The sequence below is a fragment of the Meles meles genome, chromosome 9, assembly GCF_922984935.1.
Source record: "Meles meles chromosome 9, mMelMel3.1 paternal haplotype, whole genome shotgun sequence".
Lineage (NCBI taxonomy): Eukaryota > Metazoa > Chordata > Mammalia > Carnivora > Mustelidae > Meles > Meles meles.
Genome location: NC_060074.1, coordinates 9,450,896 through 9,478,093, shown reverse-complemented (window position 1 = coordinate 9,478,093; position 27,198 = coordinate 9,450,896). Strand labels below are relative to the sequence as shown.

The 27,198-nt window shown below is 45.7% G+C and overlaps 1 protein-coding gene across 4 annotated transcripts in view; it reads left to right on the top strand.

Annotated features, from left to right (window-relative positions):
• Positions 1-27,198, top strand: part of ANKRD44 (ankyrin repeat domain 44) — a 319,359-nt gene that overhangs the window by 110,147 nt on the left and 182,014 nt on the right. For all 4 annotated transcript variants that reach the window (XM_046018760.1, XM_046018759.1, XM_046018757.1 and 1 more), the window contains exon 2: positions 3,727-3,810. In XM_046018760.1, the coding sequence (XP_045874716.1) occupies positions 3,727-3,810 (84 nt within the window). The remainder of the gene's footprint in view (positions 1-3,726; positions 3,811-27,198) is intronic.

Here is a 27,198-nt window from a genome sequence, read left to right as displayed (position 1 = left end):
ATGTGCATCTCAGTGTCTACGTGCACGAGTGTCGATACAGTTATGTGTGTGTGTGGGAAGATGGACGTGCAGGTGGGTGTGTGTGTGTCCAGATGTGACTGCGGGACTCGAAGAGTTGCTTCTTCCCAACGGATGCTGGAAATCCTATGCGTTGACAATACTCTGTGAAGCAGCTTTTAGCAGAGCTAGGCCCTGAGGTGTTGGGCACTCGTGCACACCGTTTCTGCTGGGAATTCTGTGCATCCATGATGCCCTTTGGAACAGGCTCAGTGACTGGGCTTGGAGGTCCTTGGGGTGCTCCCTGCCGCAGGGCTCTGCTGGCCTTCCTGGTCTGGCAGCTTTGTCAGGGTGGCTCTCCTTAGGAACATTCCAGCCATAGCTGAGAACCCTTGTCTTTCTTGAGAAGCAGGAGGACTAAGGCAAGAGTATCTTTGTGCGTTCCTTACACTCGTGAGTGACAGGAGGCTTTGTAACTAGCTGTGTTTTCTTGCAGTGACCAACTAGGGGTACATAAGCCATTGGGATGGATTGTTCTCAACCGTTCATTGATCACTGTTGACTTAAGACTAAAGTCTCATCAGACTCTGCCCCTGCTTGTCGTCTAACTTGTAGGGCTGTTGGGTTTGTTGTTTTCTTTTCAGGTTCAAGAAGGCAGGAAAGTACACGCCAGCATTTGGCCATGAGTGAAGCAGATGGGGGATTATGGAACAGAGAAACAAGTTTTCCTGTTGTTAAAATCCTGAGTTAGTGTCTGATTCTGTTGGTTTTTGTTTTTTTAAATGAAATATGGTCCGTGCCATGGGGCAGATAACCCAGAGACTTGGTTTTAGCAGGTGGTCAGAAGCGTGTGAAAGGATCTTCTTGTCTTTAGGCAGATCAGCAAGCTGACACCAAATTAGTAGAAAACTTGCTTTCTTTTCAAGACTTTTTCCCCGCTCTTTAACTGTTGCCAATTTGAGAATCTCTTTGAATCGTACACCTTAGCAAGAAGGCAGAACTGAGAGCATGTGGGACAAAAGAAAGATACATCTGTCTACTTGCTAGAAACTTCTGTGGCAGGGGGAAAAAACTGCAGAAAAACTCCTGACATATTGAAAAATTACCTGCAACTTAACATTTTTATTTTTTATTTCATTTATTTGTCTTTAGAGAGAGAGAGAGTGGGGGGGGGGGCGCAAAGGGAGAGGGTGAGAGAGACTTTTAAGCAGGTTCAATGCCTAGTACAGAGCCTTGATCTCATGATCTCATGACCCTGAGATCGTGACCTGAGCCGAAATTAAGAGTCAGATGCTTAACCAACTGAGCCACCTAGATGCCCCTGCAACTTAATATTTTTTTAAACTTTTTTTTTAAGATTTTATTTATTTGTTTGACAGAGAGAGATCACAAGTAGGCAGAGAGGCAGGCAGAGAGAGAGGAGGGGAAACAGACTCCCTGCTGAGCAGAGAGCCTGACATGGGGCTTGACCCCAGGACTCTGGGATCACAACCTGAGCCGAAGGCAGAGGCTTTAACCCACTGAGCCACCCAGGCGCCCTGCTACTTAATATTTTTAATGCAGTGTTTCCTCAAGGAGTCTTACTATAGTCTACTTACATTGTACCTGCAAATACTTACTTACCCGCAAGTACTTATATTGGTACCGGCAAATAACAAGAACCACCACCAGAACCTATAAGAAAGGCCAAAGGAGAGTAAAGAAGAGAAAAGAAAATTTATAGACATGATGAGGACTGGGATTCTCATGTGGAAGGCACAGGGAGACATTGAGGTGGGTGATGCTGATGGTTTTACCTTCGCCCAGTGCTCTAAGAGTTAGGTGAGCACTTATTAAAAATAGATTCACAAGTACCTGCCCCAGATAGGATAACTCAGAATCTCCAGGGAAGGGGTATTGGAACATTGTTTTAACAGGCATCTCAGGTGATTCTTATGGTCAGACACATCTGGGAAACTCATCTGATTGCTGACTAGAACTCCTGTAAAGGGGGCACCTGTGCGGCTTGGTCAGTTGAGCGTCTGACTCTTGATTTTGTCTCCGGTCATGATCTCAGGGTCATGAGATCGAGCCCTGCATCAGGCTCTGCCCTGGGTGTGGCGCCTGGTTAAGATTCTCTCTCTCCCTCTGCTCCTTGTGCTCTATCTCTACCAAAAAAACCAAAAAACAAAAAAAACAAAAACAAAACAAAAAAAAACACAACCCAAAAAACCCAAAACAAAACAAAGCAAAAAACAAAACAAAATCGAATCCATTGTAAAGTATTTCTAGAAGGTGTGAGTGTGTGTTGTGTGTGTAATTGACAAAGTTTTTAAAGTTTGAAAAAACAATTGTCAAATTCTACATTAGCAGTGTTAAGCATTTCGTAATAAATATATCTGTTATTTGTGTCGGGTTGTATGGTTACAGAGGGTTTTCCCGTGTCTCATCTCATTTCTTCCTCGCAGCAATGCTGTAAGGGCTTGAACAGCAAAGATCATGCTCACTCCGGACTGCAGGTGGGAGGGGGGCTCAGCATGCAGCCGGCGGCGGAGCTGGCTTGGAACAGGGCTCTTCAGCACATGGGGCGAGCCCGACATCAAACCCAGAGCCCACAGCTTGTCCTCTTTCACCCCACTCTGTCACCCTGTTGGTAGCAGCATTTCTAAGATACCAGGTTTTTTTGCGTGTCCTCACCTTTGCACACCCTGACCCCTGTGCCTGGAATGCCTTTCCTACCCTGTAGCAAACTTACACTCATTCATTCAGGTGCCTTCCGTGAAGCTTTTCTAGATACCCTCTTCTCCTCACCCCACCTGCCCTCCACGCAGAGCTAGTTTCTCTCTCTCTTTTTAAGTTTTTATTTATTTATTTGACAGAGAGAGAGAGCGAGAGAGAGCAAATGCACAGGCAGGGGAGAGGCAGGCAGAGAGGGAGGGAGACACCGGCTCTCCAGTGAGCAGGGAGCCCGATGCGGGCTCGAACCCAGGACCCCGGGATCATGACCTGAGCGAAAGGCAGATGCTTAACCCACTGAGCCATCCAGGTGCCCCAGAGCTAGTCTCTCTTTCAGCTGTGTTTCCACCATGCTCTGTAAATCCTTTCAGTCTCTTCTGGGTCTTGTGTAAGGTAGGTGAGTTCAATATGGTGCTCACTGGTATCTCCCTCCTGATGCCCACCCCGCCAGTATACCACTGACTTTGTACAAACAGTGGGATATAATGACATCGGAAACACTCTGCCTTTAGTGTTGGTTACAGCTGTGGGAAGCATTTGAGAATGATTTCAAGGGCTTCCCAAACATTGACAAAGAAGTGTTCTTCTTTGTCAAGAGACAGAAGCTTGGCTATGAACATCCACTAGAAATGGAATTGTCTGGGGGTACCGGGGTACAACGGTCTAATGAGAAGTCGGGAACAATGGGGACTGCAGATCTGGGAATTTCCTTGATGGGAAACTTAAGGGTGCTTCAAGGATGTCTTCATTTATGGGTGAGTTTTATGTCATACTCGTAGCCCCAGGCTAGAGATGACTGCTGTGGCTTTCAAGTTGTTGTTACAGTTATTTCTTGATGCAAATATTTCCCCCACTAGACCTCTAGTGAGGGTGAGTCTGAGCCATATTCACTTTTGTCTGCCGTTGATAATTGTTGAATCAACTTTCCGGGAACAAATCTTAGAGCTGTCTGCATCTGAACACCATCAAATATGTGTCATTGTAGTTCTAATTCAAATTCTCCTGTTTTTGCAGCCCCCACTGGTCCAAGCAATCTTCAGTGGTGACCCGGAGGAGATACGGACGCTCATCCACAAAACGGAAGATGTGAATGCTCTGGTAGGCGACGCCATGGTTTTTCCTGCCCAGGCCCTCTTAGCCGTTCTCCACCGTAGCCCTCTTTGGTATCTGGTGAAAGCTCTGGACTGGTGCTCAGAATTCTGTTTTTAAGCCCACAGAATAAAATACATGTGGTTACAGTGGAAATCAGGCATATATAAATATAGGTATCAAAATATGAAATCTCAAATTTGTGATATAATCACATCGGTGTGCCTCTCCTTTAGCACATTTAAATAGCAGGATACGGTAGAAAATCTAATAATGAGCATAATTTCAGGCTGGCGATGAGCGTGATCGATATTTTGTGTCCTCTGTGAGCACCCTAGTGTGGCATGGACATACCTGTGATTTCCGCTGGGGGCTGAGTGACGGTTACCGGTGACACTCATGAGATTGGTCGCCTGCCTTCACAATGGGAGGAAATGTGTGAAATTTCCATTGGAAGTTAGTAAAAATAAAGAGGTCCTGTTTTTGCCCCCAGAACCTCTGCCTTACAGTGGGGGTTGCCTAATTACGGTCTGGCACCGGGTTTTGCCAGCTAAGAATGGTTTTCGTGTGTTAAATGGCTGGGAAAAAAACAAAAAAAAACCAAAAACGAAGAGGAATACTATTTTGTGACATGTGTAAGTTACATGACATTCAGATTTCAATGTCAATAAATGAAATCCCGTTGGCACGCGACTGTGGCTGTTTTCCCGCCACAACAGCAGAGTTGAGTAGAGATTAATGACAGAGACTGTGTGTGGCCCAGGAAACCAAAGATATTTATTACCTTTAGAGGGAAAGTTTGCTGACCTCTGCCCTAGAGGATCCATGAACCTGGGACCAGTGGGTGAGCGTGGCCTCCTGCGTGTAACTGAAATCATACGTAACATGCGTGTGCTTGTGGACATGCGTTTCTTCTGTGAACAAGTAAAGGCATTTCATCGTATTCTTAAAGGGGTGTGTGGTCCCAGAAGGTTAAGAACCCCCAGATCAGGAAGTTATTGAAATAAACGAATCGAGAATGAGGAAAAGTGAAAAGAATTAGTCAATAATTTACCCTTTTAATAGTTTCCACGACCCAGATCGAACAAGCAATTCCAGTACACACTACTAACTGTCTTAAGTTAAGCCGCTTACCTTAATGCCGTGGTCCATGGGGGAGAGGCGCTGCCTTTGGAGTCTCTGGGGTTCACTGGAAACAGCAGAGAGAGTCAAACACATCTGCAGAAGAAGGGCTCGGCCCCAGGGACGCGACTTGTGTCGGAGGTGGGGTCTCGCTCCAATCGGCTGAAGGCTTTATTCGGGAGGGGCAGAGTGCAGGCTGGTGTGGCTTTTGGGAAAAGCTTTTGGCAGCCTCTCCCCGTTTGGCACTGAAACAGCCTGGGGGCGTTTCAGGATGTTTCTGCAAGGGAAGCACGGAGAGGCTGGGCCGGGCTCCTGGAGGAGGCAATGGGGCGTTTGTCCAGAGCCCGTGGGGCGTGACCCGGACTGCGGAGAGGAGCCGAGGCAGGCCCGCTGACTGTCCGGCTGTCCTGCTGGCCCTGCCATTTGCCGGCCTGTTTGGTGGCTGTGGCCCAAGTCCAGGCAAGCCGGAGGCAAAGTTTCAGTTACTGTCTTCTCCTGAGGATGATGAGCAAACAGAACTTTTGTTCAGTCAAACATGCCGGGAAGGATGGCATTGTCCTCTGAAGGGCCTTTATTTCTCCTTAGGAAGGTGACAAGTGGTTGCTGGCTGGTAGAGGCTGGGAAAGCTTAACTTCAGTAGTGACCTCGCTGTATCACTGAGCCTGCTAGGTTAACTACAGTAGCACATGGACCCGGATGTCTAGTTGCTCAGACATGGGAGAAGCTTGGTTCTCTTGTGACCACATTGGAGACGTGGCTCTTTTCCACATGGGGTCCCAGGTATCAACACGTAGCTTCTAGCCCAGGGGGTGCATCTTCAGTCCAGCCGGCCGGAAGGGGAAAAAGGAGCATGGACGATCTTAGGAGGATCTTTATGGGTCCTCTTGGGAGTGGCATAATCACTTGTACACACAACCCAACGGCCAGAACTTAGTTCCATGCCGCATCTAACTGCAAGGGGGGGGGGTGTGAAATTCGTGTAGCTGTGTCCCCAGAGACTGGAGACCATGAACAGTTAGCAACCTTGGCCACACCAAGTTTTGCTACTACAGAATTTTAGGGAATTCAAGTGATAACACTTACTTATCTTTTAAGACTTATTTAAGAGTAATTTACCGAATTTGGGCCTAGCTCTGGGTGCTAGGGATACAGCGGTGAGAAGGTTCCTCTCGCCCTCACGGAGCTCACGAGAGGGCCGAGAATCAACAGCGAGCGATCATGCTGGCAGCCATTTTGAAAGGGAAAATGCGGGCCTTGTTAGGGGCGCGGGTTCATCATGAGGGGCTGAGGAAGTGGTGTGCACTGACCCCTCGGGGGCCGTCGTGGAGTTTGGTGTGTGGGCTTTCGGGTGGGTCAGTGTGGGTGGGGGGATGGGGCAGGAAGAGCATTACAGGAAGGAAAGCCTGACTTCCTCCCCGTGCTGGTGTGGCTCCATGAAGGCCCAGCGCCTTCCTCCGCTGTCTCCTCTGTAGACCACCCCTTCATAGCCCCCTTCTCCTGCCCTCAGGTGAGTGTAAAGAACCTCATTGGACCCCCTGCTTGTTGGCAGGTCTGTTGGAGACAGTGAGCTGTTCTCTTGACGTCATGCTTTGCTTTTGTCCACGCTTCTTTGGATCAGTAGCGCCGACTGTTGCTGGGGGCGGCTTAGGCAATGTAGGAAAGCGACCATTGGCCCAGGGCGTCTGGAGATGGAGGACGAATAAGGATTAGCAAATCCGGGTCTGGAGCTTCCCTTCAGGAGGGAAGAGAGGCCACTCACCAGCACGTTTTAATGCTAAGGAAGGGAAACAAATAATGGAGCGGCTCCTGCTGACGGGAGGACACCATGTGTCTTCCTCCCTTCTCACCCTTTGCTTTCTTTCTTTACCTGGATTTATTTTTCTTATTGGTCCTAGGTTCTGATTTTTTTTTTCTTTTTTCTTCCCCACCTTCCTGTGTCTTTCGATCACCTTTGATGAAGTGATCCTGATACAGGAAGTGATCTCCTTCCCCTTCGCCTCTCTGTGTTTTTCCGAACTTTATTCCCCGCTGGCAGCGTTCATGAACCATGTGTCAACCAAAGTTTTCAACCCATTGATCTGATGTTTTTTCTCACTCCTCCACTGTTCCCATCCCATCTGCCCTTTCAGACCTGTTCTTTCCTCCATTGCGTCGTCCTAATTCTTGTTTCCCTTCTGCTGCCTCTTCTGCACCTCCCTGCCCAGCCAGAGAAACCTGCTTACGCTCGCTCACCTTCCGGAATGCGTCGACCCTCGCCGGACCCTGCACTGGAGCTGGTTACTTCTGAGAGACTGTGCGCCGGATGGCGGCCACCTCTGTGTTTCATTCTCTCTCGCTCCGTGGCCCAGTCCGGTCTTCACAGCACGTGTGAGCGAATGACCAAACCTTGCTTCGTGACTCATGTTGAGCCGTTTGTGGTGGCCCACTTTTCGTTTCTGCCAGTGAGCCCACTTTATCCACTAGTGTCCGGATGGGTTAGTGTCCCTCAGGTCTCAGTTCTGAGACTGAAAGTTCTCTTCGTAAGACTGAAAATCCATAGTTGGATTTTGGAGCCAGTGAACAATCAGGAAGGGCACCGAGTCTTCCTGTGGTTTCTCTGGCTGGTGGCATGCCTGGGCCTGGAAATGTGGGAAGACGGTTGTACACTCTGAGAAATCCATTTAAACTGATCTACACGTGGTCAATAACTAGGAAGATTCTAGAAGGCTCTATCAGACTAACAAGTCGAGCTCGAGGTGGAGTATCTGAGTTCAAAATGAATTCTGAAAACCAAAATTTGAACTCAACAAAGTCATTTTTGGGATTATGCGATGAGAACATGACACCACAGACAGTGGTCAGTGCCGTACTGGAATGGGGACAGAGATAATTAGGGCCTGTCGTTGAGGAGTGGTGAAGACAGAGAGAAGGGGTGGAAAAAACTAGTGATGTGTTAGTCCTGGGAAGGACGAGAGAACTACCTTGAATATTTCCAATGTTGTCAGGTTCAATGGAACTGGACTTACTGTTACGTCAGTGGTTGTAAGCTACAGCAAATATTTCTGGCTTAAAATAGAAGAAATAACTTGATGCACAGGGCTGTACAAAGAAGTAATGAGCTGACTTGACCCGTAAGAAACTCCCCGGAAGACCACTAGACTGGCGGATCTGAAGGAGACGGATTGTAGCTCGTGGTCTGCTCTCCTACCTCATGCCCTGACCCTAATGGTTTATGACACATTTTTTTCTCCAAGTCTTAAAAGACCAAAATTTCTTTTTAGGACAGCACTATAAATTGGAGTTGGCTTTTAAATAGAAACTTCCTTCCCATGCCTGGACTAGGTGATGTTTAAAGTCTTTTAGCAACTGTGAAGGACTACAACTCCAAGATTTGTAAGTCTCACATGATAGCATATACCCGTGGTATTGGTTTCTCTTTTAAAGTATCATTAACAGTTATGAACACACACACACACACAACCATTATCATACCAAAGAAAATCAACAATAATTTGTTGGTATCTTCTAATACCCGGTGTATATTCAATTTTATTTTGTCCCTATAGCTTCAAACACTTTTTTTCTTTATAGTTGGGCTGTCCCCCAGTTGATTATTTTACTCCATCTAGTTTTTACAACAAAATGATTTTGTCAAGCTGTTAATGTACATTGTTTTCCCTAATAGGATTTGGCCCAAGTATATTGGTGGATTTTGCTTACTGTCTCCAATCCCAAGATGGGAAGTGAGGATATGTGATTATAACAGAATAAATCTCGAGGTGAAAGCTAAGCTTACATTGGTAAACAATTCATAGTGAAAAAAGGGAAGACAACCATGAAGTCTTTAATTTTTAACTATAAGCTTCAGTTTGGGTGATAGTGGCTTGCTAGTCCCAAGATCCAAGTGAGAACTGTCCCAACAATGCATGGTGAGAGTTTTCTAAAAATAAATGAGACAAATTACCAATAGTACACTTGTAATTTTTACTGTGTGTGTGTTTGTGTAGGGATATTGTACTATTTCTTTTTATGAAAATGATCACCACAAGTCTAGTTAGCATCCTTCACCTCATGTAGTTACAAAAAATTTTTTTGTTGTCATGAGACTTTTAAGATCTATTCTCTTAGCAACTTTCAATTATGTAATACAGTATCATTAACTGCAGTCACCATGCTGGACACTGTACCCCCATTACTTACTTTATAACTGGAAGTTAGCACTATTTTTTTAAAAAGATTTTATTTATTTATTTGAGAGAGAGTTGAGAGACAGGGAGAGAGAGAGCATGAGCAGGGAAGGAGGGAGAGAGAGAAGCAGACTCCCCCACTGAGCAGGGAGCCCAATGTGGGTCTCGGTCCCAGGACCCAGAGATCCTGACCTGAACCAAGGGCAGACACTTAAACAACTGAGCCGCCCAGGTACCCCTAGCACAGCCTTTTATGCTTCTAGACTTTTGTGTGTTTTCCCTCACTCCCATATATCTTACTTGATTTAAAAAAATTTTTTTTAAAGAAAGAATTGATAATAGGGATAAAAACCTGAGATGTTTTGTTAGCCTAGAGATCTGGGCACTTTCTAAATTAGACCCAAATCAGGAGCTGCTGGGAACCAGGAAACTGCAGGCAGGAGTGGCAAGCCCTCGTCCCACCACGGACAGAAGCTTGCTGACCCGTTCCTCTCTCCCTGAGTGCTGCTCTGCAGGAAGACAGGCTCGGGGTGGCCCGGACTTCTTACATTTTTAAGAGAAAAATACAGGAAATCTCTAAATTGTTAAATGTTGGTTCCAGAAAGTGATCCAACATTGTTGAGGCCAAAGAAAACACATCGGTGGGCCAAATCCGGCCAGCAGGCCACCGTTTTGCTAACCGTGGGTGAGATCAGCAAATATTCCGCAGCGAAGGTTTCTCTGGCCTCCTGTATCTGGAAGTCGAAAGCATGAAGCCAGCGGCCTGGCGTTCTGGAGAGAGCCGTGGCCTGCGTTCCTCAAATGTTGGTAGCACTTCTGGCTCAGTAGCCTGTGGGGAGGCTGGCGGTGCCTTCGTCGTCGCCGCTCGGGGACGGGTGCTTTTGTCCCGAGGCCAGGTGCCTCTGGCTCAGCGCATGCCTGACAACACCGGCGCAGCTCCTGCTCTTGCCGGGCCACTGCCCGGGGTGCGGGGCTGTGGTTTGGGAGCCACGGCCTGGGTCCTGTAGAAAATGACTCACGAACTCCAGATGGCAGCAAGCAGACTGCGGCGATGTGGCTTCATGGCCATTTAAAATGTGTGAGGGCAGGTCTGGTTAGCATCACTCCTAATTCCCCTCCAGGGGCTGCCCGACAGCGTGAGGCCCCGCTTCTCCAGCGCTGGCCTTGGAGGTCCAAGAGCCATCCTCCGTGAATGGTACCTCGTGCAAGGGTGTGCGATGTGTACGGTCCAGGTCGTGGAGGTGGTTGTCTGCAGCTCTGGAAACCCTCCAGGCGTCTCGCCGTTGCCCCCAGCACTCCTTTGCTGAACATTGGTACAGCACAAAGAAGAATCTTGCAATTAAAAGATGTACATTGTAAATAGCTTGAGAATGGGAACCTCTCTAGGATAAAGGGTGATGGCTCTTTCCCCCACCCCCGCATTAGATATTCCATTTGCGGGGAGGATGCGAATATGAATAAAGGAGCTGTATCTCTCTTAGACTGAGAAGATTCAGTGGTTTGAAATGAATGGATACATTCACTGCCGTTGAATTTGGGGAGGACTTTGGTTCGGGGAAACTTGACAAGATCTTCTAAACTTCAGTGTTTAGAGGAATAGACACATGAGAAAACTCTTAAAAAAGAAAGTCAGTGAAGGGAGTTTCACAAAAATCTATTAAAACAAATTTCAAAAGTATAGCAATTAAAACAGTGTGTTACTGGCACAGGAATAGACAACTAAATTAGTGGAGTGGAGACTCCGGAATTAGGCCCAAGTGTACGTGAGCGGGTGGTGTAGAACAAAGGAAGCTTTGGAAACCACAGGGATGACATGGGTTACTTAATAAAGGGTGTCGAGACAAATGGCTAATAAAAAGCTGAACCCTTCCCTAATTTCTTACACCAAGATAAATCTAGAGGTAGAAAATAAAAAGATGAAAGTAGTGGAATAAAAGAAGGGGAAATATTTTTTCCATTGTGGTGTGAGGAAGGGCTTTCTAAGCAGAATGCAAAGATAAAAACCACAATGGAAAATGTGGATACCTTCGAATACATAAAAACTGTGAATGCCTATATATTAAATCTTCAAATAACACAAGATAAAAGGAGAAATCAAAGATAGGTACAGTATCTGTGAAAAGCATTCATATCCCTAATAGATAAAAAAAAACTCCCACAAATTATTAGAGAGAGATAAACACCTCACTAGAGAAGTGGGAAAGGAAGTACAGAGGACACTCACCAAAATAAAAATGCAGATAGCCAGAAACAAATACGAAAGGGTGTCCGATCTCAACTTCACCCGAAACCCAAGAGTTCAGATAAAACAGCCCACAGGGCCCATCAGAGAAGCAAGGGGGAGAATAAGATCACAGGGGGGTGTATTTGAAGGGACACTCTGAGGCCTTTTGGAGAAAGTTTAACTGTACTCACCTCTGGAGGGTTTGGCGGTCTGTATCCACGTTCGGCTCTGTATACGCTCTCTGACACAGCAACACGACTCCTTGGAGTATACCCTAACGGAAATCACTGGACAACTATATTTATTTACTTATTTATTTATTTATACTTTATTTCTTAGCTATACTTCAGTACATATATATGTGGGAATATTATGCTATCTTTAAAAAGGGTAGTTTATGTCAAGTTTTACTTATTACATATATTTATTGATATGTAAGATCTTCAAGATATTTTTATGAATTAAATAGCCAGTTGTTAAAACAGAGTATATCATCCATATATAAATACAAGGAGGGGTTTGGAAGAATATTCTTCAAAAATTTAATTGTAGTTGAACCTGGATAGTGGGGTTTTTGCTTTTGTGTTTATTCCGTCATGTGTTACTGATGTTTTTTGCACTCACCATGTATTATGTTGATAAATGGGAAAAACAAATACATTTATAATACATCCATGCACACACACACACACACGAAAGCCTACAAACTAGCTTCCGAACTTTCTCGTATTTCATGTGAGGATATGACTTTTTAAATGCGCTTCTCGTATTGTCGGTTTGTGTACGTGTTGAGCATACCTCAGTGGCAGGGTGCTCATTACCCATAGTGACAGGCCGAGAGTTGTTCCATCTCACGGTCCCTTACGAGGGCCTTTCCTGTGGTGTTAGGCGGAGGTAGGAGCTGTTGTCCCTTCAGGCGCGTTCTTTTCTTCTACCGTCACGTTTCCCCCTTTTGGAGGAATTTCGGGGAGGACCCCCTGTTTGGCTATTGAAGACGCAAAATACATGAGATTCTAGATGGCAGTATCGTAAAAGTGCGTGTCTTTTTACTGAGCTATATGATCCACATTTCATTTCATAAATTCTGGAAAGATATTTTTTGAAATTGAAATATGGTCAACATGTAACATGGTGTTAGTTTGAAGTTTGCAACATGATGATTCAATCTTTGTAGGCACTGCAAAATGACTGCCACGGTAAGGCTCATAAACATCTGTTGCCATACACAGTAATAAAATATTTTTCCCCTAACGATGAGAAGTTGTAAGATCTACTCTCCTAGCAACTTTCAAATATGCAATACAGTAGTATTAGCTATAGTCACCGCGCTGTGCATTATACCTCCATGACTTATTTATTTTGTAATTGGAAGTTTGTATTTTTTGACCCTCTTCACCTATTTTGTCTACCCTCCCCCACTGCCCACCGCCCTCCCCCCGCCCACTGCTGCCTCAATCGACCACCAGTCTGTTCTCTTTATCTATGAGCTTGATTTAGTTTTGTTCTGTTTTTGATTCCACATATAAGTGAGGTCACGTAGTATTCGTTTTTCTCTGTCTGACTTATTTCACTTACCATAATGTTCTTAAGGTCCGTCCATGTTGTTGCAAATGGAAAGGTTTTGTTCCTTTTTTTATGGTTAAATAATTTTCCGTTGTATATATGTACACAACATTTTCTGTGTTCACTCATCCATCAATGGACATTTGGGTTGTTTTCATATCTTGGCTGTTGTAAATAAGGCTGTAATGAACATGGGGTGCATATGTCTTTTTGAGTTAGCGTTCTTGTTTTCATGGAAGAAACACCCAGAAGTAAAATTGCTGAATCATATGGTAGTTCTATTTTTATCTTTTTGAGGAACCTGTGAACTATTTTCCATAGTGGCTGTAACAATTTACATTCCTACCGACAGTGCATGAGGGTTCCCCCTTTCTCCACATCCTCGCCAACTCTTGCTGTTTCTTATCTTTTTGATAATCACCATTCTGACAGGTGGGAGGTGATTTCTCACTGTGGTTTTGATTTACATTTCCCTGATAATGAGCAATGTTGAGCACCTTTTCATGTTCCTGTCTGCCATTTGTATGTCTTCCTTGGAAAAATACCTATTCAGATCCCCTGCCCATTTTTAGATTAGATTGGGGTTTTTTGCTACTGGATTTTGTGAGTTCTTTATGTATTGTATGTATTAGCCCCTTAATCAGATACATGATTTGCAAGTATTTTCTCCCATTGAGTAGGTTGCCTTTTCTTTTTTCTTTTTTTTTTATTATCATGCTCAATTAGCCAGCGTATCATTAGTTTTTGATGTAGTGTTCAAACGATTCATTGGTCGTGTATAACTGTGTAACACCCAGCACTCATCACCACACGTGCTCTTTTTTTATGATTTCTTTTGTTGTGCAGATGGTCTGAAGTTTGACGTAGACCTGCTTGTTTATTTTTGCTTTTGTTGTGTTTGCTTTCGGTGTCAGATTAAAAAATTATTGCCAAAGCCATGTCAAGTAGCTTACCACTTGCATTTCCTTCTAGGATTTGTATGGCTCAGGTCTTACATTTAAGTCTTTATTCTGAATTCACTTTTGTGTGTGGTGCAAGATATGATCCAGTTTCATTCTCTTGCTTGCACTCATCTAGTTCTCCCAGCACATTTAATGAAGAGCCCGTCTTTTCCCCATTGTATATTCGTGGCTTCGTCGTTGTAAATTAATTGACCATATATATGTGGGTTTATTTCTGGGCTCTCTCTTTTGTTCCTTTAATCTATGTGCCTGTTTTAGGCCTATACCATACTGTTTTGAATACTATAGCTCTTTAGGATAATTTGAAATTGGGGAGTGTGAAACCTCCAACTTTGTTCTTCTTTCTTGAGATTGTGTTGGCTATGCAGGCTCAAAAACTAATTTTTGACCCTTAGTTTCAGTTAGGATAAAAATTGAGTACAAATTTCCAGACACGTCTGGATTTTCTTTATTTTCTCATTTCTTTTTCATTGAGAATATACTTGTAGTCAGAAAAATTTGGTAAAGCTTTGCAGAAAAGAGGTAACTCATAGTTTAAAAATGAATTGGCCAGAGATGATCACATACTCAGATTATTCTTAAAAGACATGTTTAAATTAAAAGGATATAAGGTATATTTTAGTTCGATTAGCAGTACTGGCCCTGATTTTTACCAAGGATATATTACTTTCTGTTTCAAATGTTAAATAACCATATAATTATGACAGGCAGAGGACTTTCCAGTTGTAGTTTTACAGGCATATTATTATTACAACCGACTTTAAAAGAAAAGAAAGAAATACAAAGAGCTTAAATGTAGATGTTACTCAGCGAGGGTAGAAGCCTGGGGAAGAGGGGCGGGACTTTTCCTCCGGGAGGTTGTGTGGCCGGTTATAGTCAACATCGCTTGCCAGTTTTCTGCGTAAAAGGATGTTCCTGGCAGTTGGTCTAGGACAGTCATGAGTACTTGCTGTGTACTTTCTAAAGTCATCGGGAGGTAATACAGGCCACCTTCTCCTTCCCCTTCAGTCTCCCTTCCTCAACTCCTCCCTGGCTTTCCCTGCCCACACATGCACAGACTCGCTTTCTGATACAGCCCGGCACAACCAACCCTGGTATGTCCCTGCTTCATGTATTTTATCTGTTGGCACATAATCTATATCAGTCACACCAAAATGCAACTACAACGGAGGGAAAAGAACACGGAGCTAACCTCAGAGGCAGAAGCCTCTTCGTCTCCTCTGACGTCACTTCTCTGGCTGTACAATGGCCGCCATAGCACACTTTTTATACGGTTATAGCTCAGGAGATGAAATGGTGGCCGTATGTCTGTTAGGATTAGATTTGGCTACATTGGACAGAAAACCAACAACAGTAAAACAGTAGCTTTTCATAGAATAGAACTTTATTTTACTATGAAATAGAAGTTCATTTATTTCCTGTGTACAAGTCTAGAGACAGGTTGTCCGGGACTAGCAGAGTACTTTGTGGTTATAGGAGCCGGTCTTTATCTCCTTTTGTGCTGCTATTCTTGGTAGGTGGCTTCTATCTCATTGCCCAGAATGACCACTTGAGTTCCAGCCATCACATCCAAATCCCAGCTAGGAGGAAGGAGGATGGTGCAAGAGGGGTGTGTCCCTTCCTTTAAGGAGACTTCCACTAAGACTTGCTTACCTCTTGTACAGAACCACATCAGATGGCCACGGACTCAGCTCAAAAGCGGCATTTATTAGGAAAGAAAGATGTGGAGGCGAGTCAGCAGTCTCCGCCATGGTGTATGAAAGACTTCTGTGACCTAGGAAATGCTTCGAGTACAAAACAAATTTATGTAAATTGCCACAAGGCAGCCTCACATGCATTCACCCATTCACCAAGCGTTTATTAACTGCTTCCTGGAGCTGTGGCCCGAGGACCGTAGTGTCCCATGCACTTGCTCTTATATTTCTTAGTCAGTTTATGTTGTTTCCAAAGAAAAGGGTTTGAGGGATTTGTGTAGCTGTGATTTTTTTTCCCCCGCTTTGCCGAGCATGTGGGAACAGAACATCGCTAAGGTACGACATCCCTTTCCTTGGGAGGAGGGAAGGAGAAGGGGGACATTGGAGCGCGGACTAAATGGCAGCTCTCTAGCTCACCGGTATCGGTATCGACTGCGCGCTCTGCCCTCCAGCCTTGGAGGTCCTGCCTTTTGTCATCAATCCTTCATGCTGATTTACATCTTGCGTCCTCACTTACTTTGGATACATGCCTTTTCCCCTATTATTAGCACGTGCGCTGGATGAGCTCTTCACCCTCTGCCTTCTTCCTTTCACATAGGGAATGCTGTGTTTGGACAGACATGTCTTCTGGTTGGGAAGCAAAGATACAAATAGATAGATGGATAGAGAGATCGATCAGTGAGTGGGTGGACGGACAGACGGATGAATATAGACAAGCAAGCGAGCATGTGGGACCTAATCGTCAGGCAGCATTGTCCCTTACGGCTGTTTCTCAGGGGGACCCAGAGTGTGTAGGACCCCTAAGGAAATAGGATCTACAGTCCCAGGCTCAAGATACTCCGTTTGGAAGGAATTCAGAGACGTCTAATATCCGTCACCCTAGTCTCTCAGGAATTGATGGCAGTGGCTTTCTATTTTTAATCTTGTTTTGTTATGAAAATGTTCGAAGAGTCAGAAAACAGCCAGAAATGCACCGCTGAGATGGAACAAACGTTGACACTTTGCCATATTTACTTTAAAAAAACCCACAAAATGAAATTTGATAGATGTAGAGCATTTCTCCCACGTAAATTCATGGTCCTTGCGTCATCCACGTCTTTGCATAAATCCCACCGTATCTGGGCACTGTCCCCAGACTTCCGACATAAAACCACCCCCTCCATCAGCCGCTGACCTCTTCTGGCCAGCAGTGTTCACCGCCCGACATCTGTCGTGTACTTATTTGCTCGTCTTCTGTCTGTCTCCTCCGCGGGCGCGTGGGCCGTACGAGAACGGGATGTGGATTGTTCCTGAGCAGTCACCTGCGTCTCCCAAGGGGCTGACATGAACGAGGACCCCATGCACAGAGCTGAAGCCACCGTTACGGTTCCTGACCCATCACCTCCCTCCCTGCCTCTCTCCCCAGGGGTCACCGCTGTCCTGGAGTTTTAGATGTCTTCCCCATCCTTGTCTTTATATAATCTAATTTTATTTATCTCTGTGTGTGTGCAATGCGTATACATACTCCAGAACAATAGGTGGTTTTGTAGAGCTTTAAAATATTACATAAGCAAATCACTTATATCCTCCATCACTTGCTTTTTCTCACTCAGTCTTATGTGTTTGAGACTTATCTACGTGCACACACGAATATTTACTTCATATATTTCCTATCCTACAGTATTCCCTTTAGGATTTTATCCCAGTGGGTCTATTTTTGGCCAGAGCCTTTTGATTTTTAGTTGTTTTGAAAGATTTTATTAGTTTATTTTAGAGAAAGAGAGAGTGGGCGAGCACCTGAGGGCGGAGGGGGAGGGAGAGGGACAAGCTGACTCTGCACAGAGCCTGACCCGGGGCTCGATCCCATGACCCTGAGATCTTGACCTGAGCTGAAACTGAGAGCTGGTTGCCCAACTGACCGAGCCACCCAGGCACTCCTTGGCCAGAGCCTTGTAAAGTCACCTTTCTTTTGTCAGGGACACTCTGAAGTTGACCTGTGGCAACAATTATACCAATTCCAGAAATGGGTTAGAAAATGGGTAATATGGTAAATTTTACGTTATATGTATTTTATCGTAATTAAAATATTTAAAAACTTATACCAAATTGTATACTTGGGGAAAAAAATAAGTGAAGTTAGAAGGGGAACCGAGTAAGTGTGTTCAATAAGAATTGTACTCTTTGTAAAAAATAAAATGACTGTAAATGGTATTTTTAGAGAGTGAATTGTACTCAGCACAATTGAGTATGTTTATTTATAAAATTCTCTTTTTCAAGGAATTATGATTTTGTTCATGGTACTTTTATTTTGAGAGAGAGAGAGATGGGGAGGGACAGAGGGCGAGGGAGAGAGAGAGAATCCCAAACTGAGCACGGAGCCTGACGTGGAGCTCATCTCACAACCCTGGGATCATGACCTGAGCCGACATCAAGAGCTGGACTTGATGCCGACTGGGACGGAGCCCCCCAGGCACCCCTCGAGCTTAGTACAGTAGAAAATGGATTTCCCTCAGAGGAGACATGCAGGTGGCCAACAGATGCATGAAAAGGTGCTCAACCTCACTCATCATAAGGGGATGCAAATGAAAACAACGAGCCGTCCCCTCATACCTGTCAGAACGGCTGACATTAAAAAGAAAAGCTGGTGCAGCCATTGTGGAAAACAGTATGGAGACACCTCAGAAATTTAAATATAGAACTACCCTGTGATCCAGCAATCCCGCTCTTGGGTGTATTTCCGAAAGAAATGAAATCATCGTCTTGAAGAGGTATCTGCATTCCTATGTTCATGGCAGCATTATGAACAGTAGCCAAGGTGTGGAAACAAATGAGATGTCTTTGGACAGATGAATGGATAAAGAAGACGTCACACACACACACACACACACACACACACACACACACACACACACGTGCGCGCTAGACTATTATTCAGCTAAATATTATTCAGTTAAAAAAGAGGGAAGTCTTGGGGCGCCTGGGTGGCTCAGTGGGTTAAAGCCTCTGCCTTCAGCTCAGGTCATGATCTCAGGGTCTTGGGATCGAGCCCCACATGGGGCTCCCTGCTTCTCTCTCTCTCTGCCTGCCTCTCTGCCTGCTTGTGATCTCTGTCTGTCAAATACATAAATAAAATCTTTAATTAAAAAAAAAAGAGGGAAGTCCTGTCATTTGCAACAACGTGGATGAACCTATGGGATTTTGTGCTAAGTGAAGAAAATAAACAGACTGAGAAAGGCAAACTCTGCATGGTTTCGCTTATATGAGGAATCTAAAAATGAATGAATGAATGAGTGAATGAATGTAAATGTGTGAGGGGACAGATGTGTTAGGTCCGTGGGAGGTGGGAGTCTTTTCACAGTGCATTTGCCTATCAGATCGCCATGTTGTACTCTTTAAATAGCTTGGCAGTTTGTCACTGATATCCTAATAAACCTGGGGGAAAAGGAAAATAGAATTCCCTCAGATAAATCACATATTTCTGTCTATAGTCCCCCCATATTAGTAAATCGCTTTTCTTTCAGGGAGGGTAAACTAGAGAACAAATATGTCAGGTTGCTCTACAGTAATATTTAGAATTCTTGGTTTTCTATAAGCCTGTGAAAATCAGAGAAGTCTGTTTTTGCTGTAACATGACAATTTGACTCTAGACACAAGTACAGAAGAACTTCAGTTTTTCTTTAGTACACGTTTAAGTATCCTCCTCCAGAGCTTCCTATTAAAAGAATACATGTTAGAGGATAAGGTTTTATTTAAAAGGCATTTTGTAGATTTTGTAGATATTATTGAAGAAGTTAGGAAAGATCTTTCCATCTATAATTTTGAATAACGACTCAGTAGTCCTTGGCTAAATGTGAAATTGTTCTAGAAAGATCACATGGTTGACCCTGTTTTGCATTTTGCTCATAAAAATCCATCAGGGCTATGAATGAATATCTTGTTTCTAGAGATGTAGTCAGACTTTAGTTAGCTATTTAGCCATTTCAAAACAGATCTTGTTATGCATTTTCTAAATTTGATTGGTAATTTCCTTGAGCCCTAGTAAACTTGAATATCTAAAGGCAATATTAAACACACGAGTGTCAGTTAAATTAACTACCTGAGCATGGTTTTCTCTCTTCTCTTCAATAAGCAGACATTTACCGAGCATCTACCACATTCCTGGCATTGTGCTGGGGGCTGAGACCATCAGAGGAATAGGACAGGGTTCCTGTCTTCCTGGGTTGTAGAATCAGATGGTTGAGACAGACATTTAATTGAACCGTCAATCAGTGCTACAACAGAAGTAGAAACGTTCCTCCCCAGGTGGCCAGGACTCTTATCGCAGTAGGTCGACCAAGCATTGACAACAGTGGCAGGAAATGCAGGGATGGGTGTCGGGGTGGGGATGGTGGGAGAAATTTTAAGCCTACCTACCAATCTTTATCAACTTCTTTCTCCAAGTACTACTAGTACCGGTAACGGTAACGACGGCAACTTATCATTTGGGCAGTTGATCTTTTCTTAATCTTATATAAAGTATGACCAAAAAGATGTTTAGAAACTTTTAATGTTGTTGAATTAAGAAACAGATTTTATTTTTTAGAGCAGCTTTAGGTTCACAGCAAAATTGAGAGGAAGGTGGGGGACGCCTGGGTGTCTCAGTTGGTTAAGTGTCTGTCTTCAGCTCAGATTATGATCCCAGAGTCCTGGGATCGAATCCTACATCGAGCTCCTTGCTCAGCAGGGAGCCTGCTTTCCCCTCTGCCTGCCGCTCTCCCTGCTTCTACTCTCTCTCTCTGTCAAATAAATAAAATCTTTTAAAGAACATTGACAGGAAGGTACACTTCTATCCCCCGGCCCCACACATGCATGGCCTCCCCCGTTACCAACACCCCCCAACAGAGTGGGGCACGTTACAGTTCATGAACCCACATTTTCACATCTCCACACCAGTTCCACTCCGAAATCCATAGTTCACATTAGGATGTACTCTAGGTATTGTACATTCTATGGGTTTCAACAAACATACAAGGACATGTAACCACCAATCTCGTACCATGCAGAATAGTTTCACGGCGCTAAAAACCCCTCTGTGCTCTGCCTGTTCACCCCTTCCTCCCCTGTTTTATTGAATTTTATGTGTGACCTAAGCAAGGAGGGTTTGCCTGAAGTGCAAAAGCAGGTCCAGCTGGACGGCCCGCCAGAGCCCTCCAGCACATTCCGGAATTACAACTGACGGTGCAAGCCCTTCGGTCATCCGCGCTTGTTCGAGAGCTGCTGTGTTTAGCAGAAATGCCCAGAGTTGATGTCAGGGTCTGTGGCATTAAATCTGTGTGCATTTTAAAACCAAGGAGTGGGGTGGATGTGCTCACGGACAGCTTGTGGTCACCACTCTCCCTCCCTCCGTCCTCACACACTGGCCACATTCGTCTTTACAGAAAAGCTGGGAGTCCCCAGACAGAACCACCTCTGTATTCCTGCGGACTGGGGGTTTTCTGTGCTCCAGATGTCTGATTACAAGACAAACAGACCTATTTGCTTTTAGGGAAGCAAATGTTTTCTGTGTTCAACTGAGCTTGTACAATTTCATTAAGAAGCTAATCATTAGCCCTGATTAAGTAACTGGATGTTTGGCATGAATATTTTAACTCCCTATTCCCAAGCTGGCTCAGCCTTCTCGAGGGTACTGTTGTTACCTGGGACCAATAATTTTTCAGTCCCCTGTGCAGTTTTCCACTCCGTCATCATGGACTGCCCTGCCCATCCCCGTTCAACTGGGGAAGAAAACCAAGGCTCTCCCCGAGCCCCAGCCATGAAGCCCTTGGTCCTCCTCTGCTCATTAGAGGACTTTTTTCTCGCAGTCTAAATAGTGACTCTCACAGCTGCCTGCTCCCATGCAGAGCAAGAGACTAAATTCTGCATCTTTTCCTTTTCTTTTTTATTTTATTTTATTTATTTTTTATTTTGATAATTTTTTATTTTTTATTAACATATAATGTATTATTAGTCCCAGGGGCACAGGTCTGTGAATCGTCAGGTTTACACACTTCACAGCACTCATCATAGCACATACCCTCCCCAATGTCCATAACCCAGTCACCCTCTTCCTACTCCCTTCCCCCTGGCCACCCTCAGTTTGTTTTGTGAGATTAAGAGTGTCTTATGTTTTGTCTCCCTCCCGATCCCATCTTGTTTCATTTATTCTTTTCCTACCCCAAGCCCGCCACATTGCATCTCCACTTCCTCATATCAGGGAGATCATATAATAATTGTCTTTCTCTGATTGACTTATTTTGTGTGGTGTAATACCCTCTAATTCCATCCACGTCATCACAAATGGCAAGATTTCATTTCTTTTGATGGCTGCATAGTATTCCATGGTATATATGTATATATACTCCATCTTCTTTATCCATTTATCTGTTGATGGACATCTAGGTTCTTTCCATACTTTGGCTACTATGGACATTGCTGCTATAAACATTTGGGTGCACGTGCCCCTTCAGATCACTACGTTGTATCTCTAGAGTAAATACCCAGTAGTGCAATTGCTGGGTCGTAGGGTAGCTCTATTTTCAACTTTTTGAGGAACCTCCATGCTGTTTTCCAGAGTGGTTGCACCAGCATGTATTCCCACCAACAGTGCAGGAGGGCTCCCCTTTCTCCGCGTCCTCGCCAGCATCTGTCGTTTCCTGACTTGTTAATTTTAGCCATTCTGACTGGTGTGAGGTGGTATCTCATTGTGGTTTTGATTTGTATTTCCCTGCTGCATCTTTTTCTAATTCAACTTGATATTGCCACCATTTTCCATCCTTCTGTGTTTGCCTTTATAAATTTTTTTTTGGCTTTAACAAAGATCGGCGTTTTTCTAGGTGACATTAAGTGTATGTATAAGAGTATATACTTAATATGAAGCATTTATTTTCAAACCTGGGAGAGAGCAGAAGAGATAAAGATGCACAAAGATCCGAACAGTTGCTGCCAGTGACTCAGACTTTATTAATATTGCTGTAGGCACATGGGCTGGAATGCTAGTAGAAGGGTTTTCTCTGGGGAAGAATACGTTAGATACCAAGTTTCCAAAGTGTGTTTCTTGGAGTCTTAAACAAATCTGGCACGTGTTTAGAAGGGGAAAAAAGAGGTTTTGTGCCTCTGTAAAACTGGGATGTCCTCCTTCTACAAAATTCTTTGTGTTTCAGTGATTTACAGTGTGTATTGCCGTATTAAAGGCTGTGAGAATTTCTGCCATAAGGAAATTTGTTCAGCTTTCCTTTTTAAAAAAAAGATTTATTTATTTATTTGAGAGAAAGAGAGAGAACATGCAGGGGGAGGGAGAGTGAAAGAGGGCGAGGGAGGGAGAATCTGGAGCAGACTCTGCACTAAGCCAGAGCCCAACGCTGGACTCCACCTGGGGCTCCGGAGGCCTTATGACCCCAAGATCACAACCTGAGCCAAAATCAAGAGTCGGATGCCTAACCAACCCCGCCACCCAGCCGCCCCTGTTTAACTTTCTTGAACACAGTGTTTTGCAAAGTCATGTGGCTACAAATGCCTACTTCTTCTTTTTTTTCTTAATCTTAATCTCTCACCTGGAACTGGCCTCAGAACCAGCGGAACACACTCGTACTTTGCTGAGCAGTGAGAGTCTCGGGTAGTCGAGGGCAGTAGTTCTCGGACCTGAGTGTGCATCAGCATCCCGGAAGGCTTGTTAAAATACAGGTTGCTGGGTTTCGCCCCTGAGTTTCTGATTCGAGAAGTCCGGTGTGGGTGGAGAATCTGTATTTCCAGTGAGATCCCAGGGGATGCTGCTGCTGCTGCTGGTGGGGCCCACACCTGGAGGAGAACCGGTCTGTGGTCAAGCTGGAAGGAAAAGGAAAGTTCCAGGGGGTCGCGGTGGTACGGCAGGGGTGCGGCCAGATGGCGTGCACGTTCATGCACACCTGTGGTGTCTACTGACTGAGCCTGCTGTGTCCCAGGCTGTGCGAGGCGCGGGGATGCAGGCACGGTGGGGGGAGGGGGGGGGGCAGTCGCAGGCCTGGTCTCTGCCTTCAGGAGCTTCCCGGGTCGTGGAAAGGCAGGCGGTAGCCAACAGGCAAGGAAATGAGTCAGTCGGTCCAAACAAATTGGGAAGACCCCTGCGAAGGGAACCAACTGCGCTCCATGCTGAACAAAAGTGGTCTGGAAAGCTCTCCGGGACGTGGCGGTGACATTGGGGCTGCGACAGGCCCTGAGACACTGGGGCCCTGAGATGATGAGGGGATAGAGACGCGTGTGAAGGCCCTGCCGGGGTTGGGGAGGGGGCAAGCTCCCCGAACCGACAGAAGGTGCGGCTGGAGGCCGGTTAGCAAGAGAGAAAGTGCAAGAAAAAAAAAAAAAAAAAAAAGGGAGGAGAGGAGGCAGGGGAGGGCCAGGTCAGCAGAGTCTGGGTCTCGTCCCAAGTGCAAAAGGCTCTGGTGCATATTTAAGGTTGTGTCGTGAGAAGGAGGGGTGTGAGGGGAAGAGCGGATGCTGTGAGGGCGGCGGGAAGGCAGTGGCCAGCGTCGGGGTCGAAATGGGGCGGCGGCTGGGGTCAGGGCCGCTGTGCGCCCGCGGGCTCCCGGGGGCGCCACTCCCGGGGATCGCTTGTTCCGCCCGAGGCGGAGGGATGGGAATGGCTCCCCGGGGCGTTCCGGAGGCGGCTTGTACGAGAATTGACGGTGGATCACAAGTGAGGCTCAGCAGAGAGAGGTGCTGAGAATGACTCGTGGGCTCCTGGCTTGAGCAAGGGACAGGAGAGGAGGAAGAGCAGGAGGGGAGGGAGGGGGCCACTTCGTCTGGGAGAGGGGACCCAACGCAAGAGTTACTTTCCAGGGCGCCGCGGAACGGCCCCGGCCGCTGTTCTTCTGCAGACACGGTAACTGGCCTTGAGCTGGTGCACACCATGCTGGGGTTTCAGGAACCTTCTCAGAGAGTGGCCCTGTATATCACAACTCAACGGCTGCCCGGTTGCCCTGAATTAGAAAACAAATCAGGCCATTGAACGCCAAACATAATGTTGTCTTTCTCTCCTAATTCAAAGAGCACTTCAGAATCTCACAGAGACTTCAGTGCTGCTGGGTAACAGACCACACCACGATTTACTGGCGAAAACAGCCGTTGGATTCTGCCCGTGGATTTCGTGGGTTAGGAGTTAAGACCCGGCATAGCAGCCTCGCTCGCCTCTGTTGCATGATGTCTGGGCTCAGCTGGAAAGACCTGTCAGCTGGGGGGACTTGACAGATGGGGGCCGAGTCGTCTGGAGGTGTCTTCACTCCCACGTCTGGCAGGCGACGCTGGCTGTCGGCGTGAGGGCCTGCACGTGGCCTCTCCACGGGGCGTGGGCCCTTCTTCACTGCAGGGTGCCTAGAGGGACCCTGACACTCTGACTCGGTGGCTCAGGGCCCCAGAGGTGAGTCATCGTTGCAAAGATCTTGAATCTCTAAATGACACGGGACAGGTAGCCGAATCCATGTGCGGCTTCACAGATGCTCGAACAGAGAGGGACCGCTGTGCTTAGCAGGCTGCCTCGGGGTCATCTGACCATCATCTGCCTCGGGGAAGAAGAGTCTGGTCAAAGGGAAGAGCTGGGTGTTTTGCATTAAACCAGATGACCAGGATAGTCGTACTTCGGCTGTGAGCCAGTCGCGGGTAAACAAGTATTTTTCCATTCTCTCCCACTGGCTCAGCCCTGAGAGGCGAAAAGCCACGCGGAGTTCATGCTCCTTGGATCATGAAAAGAGGCTTACGAGCCAGGGCGTACGAGACATACGAGGTCTGGGTTATGTCAACAGTGCGCGGACGCGGACTTCCCAAGACCTCTGCTCTTAGGTCCATTCCGACGGGCTTTGTGCATCAGCTAGCAACGCACGGGGCTGCGAATTTGGAAATGATTCTTGATGTGGGTTTTGGGCAGCCTCCGATGATTGTAACACACCAGTCTAAGTTAGATGCTCTAGCGCTAAGGTCCTGGATGGAAGGCGGCAGAGTCCAAAAAGGGGAGGAAAGGCACCCCAGGAAGTGTGCAAGGTGATTCCCTGGGGACGGTAGAACACCTACTACTACTTTTTTTTCTTTTTGCGCCGAGCATGGAGCTCCTAACCTGAGATCCAGACTTGAACTGAGATCAAGAGTCGGACGCTCAACCGACAGCGCCACCCAGGCTCCCTTCAAAACCTGCCTCTGTCTCTTAAAAATTTTTTAGTATGTGTTTTTGTGCACCTCTTATAGACTATTAAATATAATAATAGTGAGTTTACAAAATTTGTGAATGACTAGTTAAGTAGGCAATTCTGTTTGTGCTCAAAAAGTTGCTTTTTTCATTCATGGGGCATTTGTCCCTTACAGCTGCTAGTATTGAAACTTTATTATATGTACAAATGACCTGGAGAAACTTGATTTTTCTCTGCTCAGTGCAAGAGTGCTTAGAATTTGGGGAATTGATTCACACTATCTAAGCTCACTGGAGACTGATTTATAAACCAAAATACCAAGTTTGTAATTTTCTGATAGTTTGAAAACTAAACTTCTCATTTATACATATTGGGCTTTTTTCTTGGACGAAGTAATTTCTCTGAGGCTATGAAATGCCAGACAAAAGGCTCAATGAACCTTCAACTAGAAAGAAAATTTGGGGCTCCTCCAGGCTATTTGCTAGAAGCCAGTGCACCACAGTAGTGGGTTATTCGTGGGACAGAACAATGGCTAATCGTGTGCGCTCGGGGGGCCAGACCACCCGTGTTCAGCTGTGCCTCAGCGACCTCCCAGCTGCAGTGTGACCTTGGGCTAAGGAAGGAACCTCTCTGTACCTCTTGCTCCGTCTGCAAAATGTGGACACTCGTAGTTCCTACTCTGAGCACGATCCCTGGAAAATGCTTAGATCAGGGCCTGGCACAAGCCAGGAACCCAGTCACTGCTGGTGTTTCTTCTCTATTCTAAGCATGTTTCTTTCTGAAGAATTTCCCTTTCGTCTAGAATCAGCAACTCCTGGAGCACAGTCTTCTCACGTAACACCCTCTCAATATGCCTCAGCTTTGTTTGGCGCCTTGGTTACTTCAGCCTCTGAATCCCATAGGGTACCTGCGTTCTTTCTGTATCCCCAGAACCTACCATGGTGCCTGCCTCTGAAACACAGCCCTTAACAGTGGGTGGTACACGGACTTCAGGGCAGGTCTTTGATTGCAGTTCATTTGGTCCACATTGTATAGCTTTTTGGCCAAAGGTATGAGCAGACTGAGAAAGGAAAGTACAGATCCCAGTTGCCAACTCAAAAGCTTTGCAGTCTAGCTGGCGGTTCTGGTGTGTGATGAGGGCGCTGGTGGGGGGAGGGGAGAGTGGCGCTGACCTAGAGCATTTGTGTGCCCCGATAAAGACATCCAGATTTCGATTTAAAAACTTCTGTGCGGGCCAAGCACGATCTCTGAGCAGATTTGGGGGCTAAGTTTTGAGCTCTGGTATAGATAAAAATGGACTAGATACAAATGTACAAATATATGTGTTATTGCCTCTCCTACAGTAGGATGAAAGGGCTAGAACAGTGTCCCTTCTCTTTGTGTGAAACCTCTCTCTCCGGCCCATTGTGGAAACAATTAGAAAGCCCTTCTCAGTTCATAAAATGAGTCAAATCATTTACATCATCAGTATGTCAAGCGCATTATCGAGAGTAAGTCCAAGCGTCAGTGCTGTTTCGTAAC